The sequence below is a fragment of the Triticum aestivum genome, chromosome 4D (genome assembly GCF_018294505.1).
Source record: "Triticum aestivum cultivar Chinese Spring chromosome 4D, IWGSC CS RefSeq v2.1, whole genome shotgun sequence".
Lineage (NCBI taxonomy): Eukaryota > Viridiplantae > Streptophyta > Magnoliopsida > Poales > Poaceae > Triticum > Triticum aestivum.
The window spans coordinates 503,381,974-503,392,092 of record NC_057805.1 but is presented as its reverse complement, the minus strand read 5'-3'; the positions used below and the strand labels follow the sequence as shown (position 1 = coordinate 503,392,092).

Here is a 10,119-nt window from a genome sequence, read left to right as displayed (position 1 = left end):
GTGTACTCTTTTGTTTCGAGCCAAACAAAATTGTTGCATGTTAGTGAGTCTGGAAAAAATATTTTCATCCTGACAGATATTATTTTTCGGATTTTTCAGCACCAGTATCAGAGAGAATGGCAAGAAATCTGAGGTTGCCTGTGGGGATAGTGAGGATCGACGTGAAGGCCAAGATGGGAATCTTCCACAGCAAGGCTGTCTGCGGCGGATGCATTATATGAGTAAAAAAAATCGGTGGGTGGAGGCTACCGTTTGTTCTGTAACGGTTGAGGCGTGGCTCAGTCCGGTGGGTGTACATCTAAGCCGCCTAATGGGGGTGACGCCGTCCAGATAAAGGAAAACGTTAATAATCATCCGACTTATCTTTCTCTTTGTAAGCCTCCTTCTCTACGTGCCACGTGCCACGTCAGGCTGCGGCTGCCCACCGCTTCGCTCCAACCTTATCTTATCTCTAACGCAGCTCCTCCACTCATTTCTTCTTCTTTCTTCCTCATACATCCCATCGCCAAGAGATTAGCCATGCCGAGCAGCCGAGCACCACCACAACAGCTAGGAAGATGGAAGAGCTTTGACGTCGCCTGTCGGCACCAACAGCCGGAGCTCCTCCGTTGCATAGTTGGAGGCGGCATAGCTGCAAAGCAGCGCCCATGGAGGGGAGCCATGGTGAGCACCACCACAACAGCGGGGGAACCGGGAGGTGCTGCCGGCGATAAGAAACGGCGCTCGTCGACGAACGCTGGTGCTGCAACGCACGAACGCGTCGACGGCCGCCAGTATGCGACACAACAACTTGTCCACGGCCATCACGATGCGTTGCAACCTCGTCCGTGATGCAATGTAACCTCGTGTGCCGTTGCAGTACTCGAGCGACAGCGGGGGGAGCTGCTCGGCGCAGGCGACGAAGCTGCAATGGAGCGCTCGACGCCGACGGCGGAGCTGCAATGGAGCTGCTCGGTGCGGGTGGCGCAGCTGCAATGGAGCTGCTCGGCGCAGGTGACGGAGCTACAATGGAGCGCTCGACGCCGACGACGGAGCTGCAATGGAGCTGCGCGGCGCAGGCGACGGAGCTGCAATGGAGCGCTCGACGCCGACGACGGAGCTGCAATGGAGCTGCGCGGCGCAGGCGACGGAGCTGCAATGGAGCGCTCGACGCCGACGACGGAGCTGCTGGCGCAGGCGGCGGAGCTGCAATGGAGCTGCTTGACACAGGCGGCGGAGCTGCAATGGAGCTGCTGTTGGAAATATGCCCTAGAGGCAATAATAAAATGGGTATTATTATATTTCCTTGTTCATGATAATTGTCTATTGTTCATGCTATAATTGTGTTATCCGGAAATCGTAATACATGTGTGAATACATAGACCACAACATGTCCCTAGTGAGCCTCTAGTTGACTAGCTCGTTGATCAACAGATAGTCATGGTTTCCTGACTATGGACATTGGATGTCATTGATAACGGGATCACATCATTAGGATAATGATGTGATGGACAAGACCCAATCCTAAGCATAGCACAAAGATCGTGTAGTTCGTTTGGTAGAGCTTTTCCAATGTCAAGTATCATTTCCTTAGACCATGAGATCGTGTAACTCCCGGATGCCGTAGGAGTGCTTTGGGTGTACCAAACGTCACAACGTAACTGGGTGACTATAAAGGTACACTACAGGTATCTCTGAAAGTGTCTGTTGGGTTGACACGGATCGAGACTGGGATTTGTCACTCCGTATGACGGAGAGGTATCTCTGGGCCCACTCGGTAATGCATCATCATAATGAGCTCAAAGTGACCAAGTGGTTGGTCACGGGATCATGCATTACGGTACGAGTAAAGTGACTTGCCGGTAACGAGATTGAACGAGGTATTGGGATACCGACGATCGAATCTCGGGCAAGTAGCGTACCGATTGACAAACGGAATTGTATACGGGATTGATTGAATCCTCGACATCGTGGTTCATCTGATGAGATCATCGAGGAACATGTGGGAGCCAACATGGGTATCCAGATCCCGATGTTGGTTATTGACCGGAGAGTCGTCTCGGTCATGTCTGCATGTCTCCCGAACCCGTATGGTCTACACACTTAAGGTTCGGTGACGCTAGGGTTGTAGAGATATTAGTATGCGGTAATCCGAAAGTTGTTCGGAGTCCCGGATGAGATCTCGGACGTCACGAGGAGTTCCGGAATGGTCCGGAGGTGAAGAATTATATATAGGAAGTCCAGTTTCGGCCACCGGGAAAGTTTCGGGGGTTACCGGTATTGTACCGGGACCACCGGAAGGGTCCCGGGGGTCCACCGGGTGGGGCCACCTATCCCGGAGGGCCCCATGGGCTGAAGTGGGAGGGAAACCAGCCCCTGGTGGGCTGGTGCGCCCCCCCTTGGGCCTCCCCCTGCGCATAGGGTTGGAAACCCTAGGGGTGGGGGGCGCCCCACTTGGCTTGGGGGGGAAGCCACCCCCCCTTGGCAGCCGCCCCCCTTGGAGATTGCATCTCCCAGGGCCGGCGCCCCCCCAGGAGGCCTATATATAGGAGGGGGGAGGGAGGGCAGCCGCACCACTGCCCCTGGCGCCTCCCTCTCCCTCCCGTGATACATCTCCCTCCTCCCGCAGCGCTCGGCGAAGCCCTGTCGGAATCCCGCTACTTCCACCACCACGCCGTCGTGCTGCTGGATCTCCATCAACCTCTCCTTCCCCCTTGCTGGATCAAGAAGGAGGAGACGTCGCTGCTCCGTACGTGTGTTGAACGCGGAGGTGTCGTCCGTTCGGCGCTCGGTCATCGGTGATTTGGATCACGACGAGTACGACTCCATCAACCCCGTTCACTTGAACGCTTCCGCTCACGATCTACAAGGGTATGTAGATGCACTCCTTCCCTCTCGTTGCTAGTAAACTCCATAGATGGATCTTGGTGATGCGTAGAAAATTTTAAATTTCTGCTACGATTCCCAACAGCTGCTTGGGACAGCCGGCGGAGCTGCAATGGGGCTTGGTGCAGCGTCGCCAGCGCCTCTTGGGGGGAGCCCATTGCAGTGAAGCGCTGCTGCCACGCCTGGAGTCTACGGTGTTGCCATGACCGGCGGCGGTAATGCGTTTGCAAGGCGAGGAATGACGCTGGGCCGAGCCTGGTGCTGCGAACGAGCGCGGCATGGCGGCTGCGACTACGAGCTTGTTCAGGGCCGCTCGCCGGAGCTCACCACGCCTATCTCAGGGATCCCGTGTGCGTGGGGATTTTTTTTGATTTGGCAGCGACGCGAGGAAGACGAGGCCACGCGCGGCGTGCTATTGCGTGAGAGCGACGCGGTCTACGTTGACCGATCCAACATACGAGGGCTTTTGATCGGACGGCTGGAAACCTGACTTATTTCATGGGGAAATAAGTCGGATGATTTGTAGCAGCCGCCCCAGATAAATACGACACGTGGGTGGGCCCTATTCTGTGCGAAAGCATATGCTACTACTCAGAATACATTGTAAAATACCTCTGTGGATCCGAATCTCAGCGCCAGGCATCGGACGAGATAACATGAGCATCTGAGCTCGAGCTCAGAATAGCATTTTCGCACATAACTTCGACTTTTATATGCCTTAAAACTGGATATTTTGGGGGGAGGGGGGGAGGGGGTGTTATTACCCTTAGTTTCTAAAGTTTCTCGCCTAGGGCGTCAGTCAATCCTTGCCCCGCTAACCGATCAAATAGATGGAATACGGAGTTAACGATCCGGCAATGACCGTATAATCATTTCAATACGTATATAATAACCATATTAACCGTATTTTTGAATACAATAACCAAAGTAAGCGTATACACTGCATTTTACTTCCTCTCCAATGGCCAGAACTCCCTCTACCAGGCCGGGCCGTGGGATTTGGGACGTCGGTCGCGGTGAACTCACGCGCGCAGTCACGCAGAGTCTTACCATAGCTTCGAGCAAACCGGGCCAAATGGGCCGGCCTTAGCGTGCCGGCCCGGTAGCCCGCGTACTTGGCCCGTGACGGGCCGGCCCGGCACGTGGTTTAATGGGCCGTGCCTGGCGCGTGGCATGGCTAGGGCCGTGCCTGGGCTGCCTAGCCAGGCACGCGTGCTGGCCCGGCACGGCACGATTAACACGAGCCAGTAGCGACGAGACAACCGTTGTCGCGTTGCGTGCGCATACGCGCGAGCGAGTCGCCAGTGCCCAGTCGCGGCAGCACGTCACGACGAGATAAGTGTCCTGCTTGTCTGCTCCTGCGTGCTGCCTGCTGCGTCTGCGTGCATGTGCATGGGGCATGGCTGGCTGCATGGCGTGTACTGTAATATTTAATTTGGAGACGTGCGTGCGTGCGTGCAAGGCGCAACGCGCCCGTGAGGAGCAGGCGAGCAGCCATGCCCTTTTTTTTTGAACGAAGCGAGCAGCCGTGCCTCGATGTACCTCCTGACATAGTCGTGCGTAGCGTGCCAAACGGGCCGCGTGCCGGCCCGTGTAATGAGGGTGCCGTGCCTGGGCCTGGGAGGGCAGCACGCGTGCCGGCCCGGCACGGCCCGTGTACTTAGCGTGCCTGGCCGGGCCGTGCCGTGCCTGGCCCGTTTAACCCAGGCTGGGCCGTGCCATGCCGGGCCGGCCCGTTTGGCCAGGTCTGCCTTCGAGGACCTAGCGCGAGGCACGTCGGCACTCGGCACGGGGACTGGCGAGTAGGGCCCACATGTCAGCAGCGTACCGCGACCGCGAGTGGAATATCCGCCTCGTCGCGGGCTAACCCTCTCTTCTCCCCCGATCCCCACGCGATCTCGCTGTGCCCGCCGCCGCGCCGCCGCCGCCGCTGTCATGGCCTTCTCCGCGCGGAGGAGCCTCGCCACCAGCCTCTCCCGCCACCTCACCCGCCGCCTCCACCCCTCCCTCTCCCACCTCGTCCCCTCCTCCCACCGCGACGACAACCACGAGAACGCCTCCTCCTCCTCCACCGCCCCCCGGTTCCCCACCCAGCAAGCCCCCCCGCACTTCCTCTCCGGCGACCTCCGTCGGCGCGCGAGATCCCAGGGCCTGGCCGTCCCCCTCCCCTTCGGCGCCCACCTCGCGGCCCACCGCAGCTTCTCCACCTCCTCCCCCGGACCGCAGATCGATGGGATCCTCACCGACCCCGCGGCCGGCCAGATGGACGTCGCGGCGGGCGTCCTCTCCGACGCTGCGGCCGCGGTCGCGCCCGCCTTCCCGTTGCCCTTCCCGGGCGAAGTGGCCGCCGCCGCCGCAGACTCGTTCCCCCCCGTCGCGGCACTGCAGTACGCCATCGACGCCGTCCATTCGTTCACCGGGCTCAACTGGTAAGCCTCGTAGCACCTGGGGGCCATGCCGTTCCACTTTGGATCAAGTAAACTGCGATAAAGTTCTGAACTTTGGTCATTTTTTAGGTGGGCTTCTATTGCGGTGACGACTATCTTGATCCGAACGGTGACCATCCCGCTGCTTGTGAACCAGCTCAAGTCCACGATGAAGTTGAATGTAATGAGCTCATTTGAGTTACTTATATTGTTTGTTATTTATTGTATGTCCGTTCTGCTTTTTGCTGATGCGTTTTATGACAAACTTCTATAGAAACTTACCAAGTTCAATCTTGGATAACGGCGAACACTGAAACTTCTGTGCAATTTGTAGTGAAGGCAGGCTCGTGTATTTAACATGTAGTATGTTTTAGATGTCTCGATTCAAGCTTGGTGATAGAGATAATAATGCAAGGTCGAGTGGGGATGGGAGAATTTGATGGCTGCATGTGCCAAATATGTTTTCTTTCAGCTAACATGTAAACTGCATTTGAGTTATCATGTGAATGTATCGTCTCCATTTGCTCCAGTGGCCTGCAATTCTTTAGCCTTGAATAGCAACATGGAAACGATTCTTTGGGTCTAAATCATTTATGTCATAATTTGATTCATATATTGAAATTGTATAGCCACATGCATTGGACAAAAGTGTACTGCCCCCCTTTTTATGTTATGTGAAGGAGTAGAATGAGAATCCAAACGCTTCATGTACTTAATTAAAGGGGATACAGTTGGCGTTATATTTTTTTCGGTTAACCTGTCCAACTACTTTGATCTTTATCATCACTTCTGATTGCCATACTGTGGCTGAAGGCTTGTAGTTGAGGACATAGAAAGAAACATCATATCATGCAGATGAAATTTGATATGCCTCCACTAAGTTATGTGAGACTATCCTACGTCACTCAATGTTTCTGAGACTGAGAGGCCTGATAGTTATACGATGTTCCTTTTGTTCTGTTCTTTTCTTATTTAAATCTGTCCACATTATATGTCTGGTGTGCTTCTTCGTGTGACTGCAAGGTACCTATTTGAATTTCCTCTTACAAACTCTTACTCTATGCAGGCAATGAGGCCAGAAATTGAGGCAATCAACATGGAAATGCGTAATGTAAGTAGATTTTTTTCCTTCAGCTCAAGTTGCATTTTATATGGTAACTTACTATAAGCACGTTCGTTATAGACGCCATAATTGTATTAACAGCAACATCCTGCGATCATATTTTTGCTAGCTTTTTGCTGCAATTCTACACACGTAGCCTTTTTTCCATGTCACTTTGATTTGTTGCCTCCCCTTTACCAAACCATACTTTTCTGTTATTTGGAGTGTTTGGGAGATATGTAAGGTGCCATCATATTTACGATCTACATATAATCAACGATATTATCATCCTTCGCTCTTCTTCTTAGTCATATTTGTCAAAGTTGACTGTTATAAATTGATCAAGGTATGATGTTTACAAATAATGCAACACACATTTTTCTTTTGTACTGGATAATACTGATACTGCATGAATGCATTTGCAGGAACCTAAGTTCAATTTTGTCCAAGACAATTTACACTCCTAGGGAACATAAAATCTATTTTAGTTCAAAACAATTTATACTGTACACTCCTAATGATATAACCTTCATGTTTATTTATCGCAGTCAATGGATCCACAATCGATGCTAGAGGGGAAAAGGAAATTGGGCGAGCTATTCACAAAGTATGCATCTTCCAATGGTTTACTTATTTAGTTATTTCCTTGGGAATATTTTGTATTCTGGAAGTTAATTATTTTGCCTGCTGTGTTAAAAAATCCTTTTCTTTGGTGCAATTTTGCCAACTAATCACATTACGTTCATCTCTGTGGTTATTCAAATTTGACCGTGTTCCTTTAAATGCCTTGGGCTCTGTAGAATCTTGTAGGTTTTGAAATTGCTTTGTTGGCCGTTAAATTGTTCTTGCTATCATCCGTGCTCAGTAAGCGCCTCTTTTTTAATTTATTTTGCTCAAATCAGTAATCATGCTTTTCATGTTCTATATAATTTGATTTGACTTTGCCGCATTAACCTCTATTATTGTTTATGTGGTCTTTTACTTCTTTTAGCCATACAAATTTTTTTCTATTGTTTTAATTTTTGAATGTCTGCCGTCAGGCGTGGTGTTAATCCATTGACACCGTTAAAGGGTTTATTCATCCAAGGGCCTATATTCATGAGCTTTTTCTTCGCTGTAAGTTCATACCACTTCCTTGTAATGTCAAAAATTCTAACTACAACCACACCTAGTTATAATACTGCCATCTTAGAGTAACGTTTATCTTCTTCTTTTAATGTTCTTCCACCTTGTTCGTGTGTATGAACTGTAGATACAAAACATGGTGGAGAAAGTCCCTTCTTTGAAAGGAGGTGGAGCATATTGGTTTACTGATTTGACAACTCCTGATGAACTTTACATCCTCCCAGTGTTGACATCAGTGACATTCTTGGCTACGGTGGAGGTGTGCACCCTGGCCGATGCAATATATGTCCTATATGTTATTATATAGATAAGAAAATATTTGTTTTTCCAGCTCAATATGCAAGAAGGTATGGAGGGAAATCCTATGCTGCAAACGATGAAGAAGTTCTCTAGAATATTGGCTCTTATGACTATACCATTTACAATGCACTTTCCCAAGGTATGAAATACTCAGGACTATTAATTTCATGAATCATACCCATAAAATTCTAACTAGAAGTTATCTGTAAGGAATTTGAATGTAAGGAATTTGAACATACTGGGAGTGCAGGTAAATTGGCATGATTAAGTGCCCTCTCCTAATGAATAACTAAATCTGGGCTTGTTGGAAAACAATGGTATATAATGACCATTTTTTGGGTACTGCCTCAGATTAGCTTCTGAAACTGGGCAAAATTAGCCCCATAAACTTGGAAAGTCCATTCAGTAACTTTTTCTATGTGATCACGACCACAATAAGTCTTCCCTAGTTGCCTTATTCATCCATACATGGGCTTGATATTACCTGAAATGTAAGGCAATTTGGTGTGTATTAAAGCCCTGTTTGCACCATTGTCAAAGCTTTCATGGTGTGGTCTGGAGTTTGGAATAACATGGGTATGGGCTACTCCCTTGATTTCTTAGGGGAGGGCTAGAGCAGAAATTTATTTTGCATGGTTCAGCTGGAGCTGCCATTTAGGTGTTAATAGTGCTTCAGTTAGACAGATACAGTTAAGTTTGTACCCTAAAAGAGGACCTGTTTTTGTCCACCTAACTGCTGAAGATCATTGTACACCAATTGATTGAAATATATGTAAATCCTTTTTTAAGAAAATAAGCTAGAGCTGTTATCCACACTCAAATATGCGACAAATCGTTGCTTGCACACTTCCGTAAGAAATATGTGGCGTCCATCCCCAAAAAATAAATATACATGGTGCCAGTGGTTTCATGCTTAACCTAATAACGATCTTCTTTTGTTGATGCCATATTTTATCCACCTTAACATAGCTAAGTTTCTCTGTTTGCAGCATTAACATCACTTTTCACTGTCTATATCTTCTCTTTTCTTCTGCACTGCCATTAATACTTTTTTTTGCTTCTGCAGGCAATTTTCTGTTACTGGGTAACGGCAAACTTGTTCTCTCTTGGGTATGGTTTTGGTAAGTCCTCCAGGCTTGAAACCTTGCACATGTCCATGTCTTCTGTTTGTCTCCTTCCCTAGTTTCTAATGCGTAAACCTTACTTCCAAAATTTTCTCTCAGCTCTCCGGAAGACAGCCGTAAGGTATTTCTTGAATCTTCCAGAGGTTGTACCACAGCCCGAAGCTGCGCAAGTGTCGACCTTCAACCTTTTCGAGGCACCAAAGCCAGTGTCAGCAGTTGATACACCCACTGGAAACAACGGTGATTCACCCACTGGAAATAACGGTGATTCACCCACCGCAGCCAACGGGTCAGAGCAGTCTAATGCCGAGCTAAGCGATCGGGTTGTGTTTCTTGAGAAGAAGATTGCAGAACTTGAGAGGCGGGCTAAAGCTAGAGGCGAATCTCAAGAGTAATAAGCTAACAGGTAAGTTTTGATCGAGCACGTGAATCCTATCCTAAAGAAGCACTGTTTGTAACCTCTGTCTGGTGGCGAAGGGATATCTGGCACCGACTTACCCATATAGCACCAAGATTTGACTTGGACTATCCAATTTTGTGAGCATGTGTGTGTGGCAACTGTTGTTTCGAGCGAATAAAGAGGGATCCTGGCAGATAAAATCGCCAGTGTTTGTTGGGTTAACCGCAGTGATGCTGGTCGAGCAGAAACCAGAGGGTACTTATTATTCTTGTATCACTTGCTTGACATTTGAGAATCGAACGATGTAATAGTATTAGCTTTTAGTTTGCGATCAAGATAAAACGCGACTGTCAGAAAACATATGGCGGGACCGTCGATTCCTGTTACATTGTTTGATGATAAAGCGATTAAGTAATGCCCTGTTATTCTGAGACTGTCTTAAATCACTGTGTACTTTCTACTTGTATCCCCTTACATAGACGATGCTGTCACTTGCGCTTTAATATGCTGCTTTCTAATTTGACCACAGAGATCGATATGAACATGTTCAATGAAATGAGCCAGAGGGACAACAACAAAAAAATTCCGTGAGAAAGAAGCAAAAATATATAGTGCTTCCCACCGGACATGAGATTCACGAGGGCCGTGTTTGGTTGCAGTTTGCAACAATAGTTGCATTGCATATCCATCTCCAGCCAGCCTGGTTGATGAAATGCAGCAGATGCAACCTGTTTGGTTGCCTGCATCGCATGGAGAGGCACTTACCCCCCTGCTGTT

At 49.2% G+C, this 10,119-nt stretch overlaps 2 protein-coding genes across 4 annotated transcripts; both read left to right on the top strand.

Moving 5' to 3' along the window:
• Positions 1-439: 439 nt before the first annotated feature.
• Positions 440-1,336, top strand: LOC123099067 (uncharacterized). Its single transcript, XM_044521191.1, has 2 exons — positions 440-773; positions 860-1,336. The coding sequence occupies exons 1-2, from the start codon at positions 520-522 to the stop codon at positions 1,293-1,295; spliced, it is 690 nt and encodes a 229-aa protein (XP_044377126.1). The 5' UTR covers positions 440-519; the 3' UTR covers positions 1,296-1,336.
• A 3,354-nt stretch (positions 1,337-4,690) lies between these two features.
• Positions 4,691-9,785, top strand: LOC123099065 (mitochondrial inner membrane protein OXA1-like). Of its 3 annotated transcripts, none has more exons than XM_044521190.1 (9): positions 4,691-5,294; positions 5,382-5,472; positions 6,358-6,402; positions 6,942-7,000; positions 7,434-7,509; positions 7,646-7,777; positions 7,850-7,957; positions 8,885-8,939; positions 9,053-9,785. In XM_044521190.1, exons 1-9 carry the CDS (start codon positions 4,801-4,803, stop codon positions 9,160-9,162), a joined length of 1,170 nt encoding a protein of 389 aa, XP_044377125.1. In that variant the 5' UTR covers positions 4,691-4,800; the 3' UTR covers positions 9,163-9,785. The 3 variants fall into 3 exon arrangements, with proteins under 3 accessions (XP_044377125.1, XP_044377124.1, XP_044377123.1); XM_044521189.1 differs by having other exon boundaries at positions 4,694-5,294; positions 9,057-9,785; XM_044521188.1 differs by having other exon boundaries at positions 4,703-5,294; positions 9,042-9,785.
• Positions 9,786-10,119: the final 334 nt, after the last annotated feature.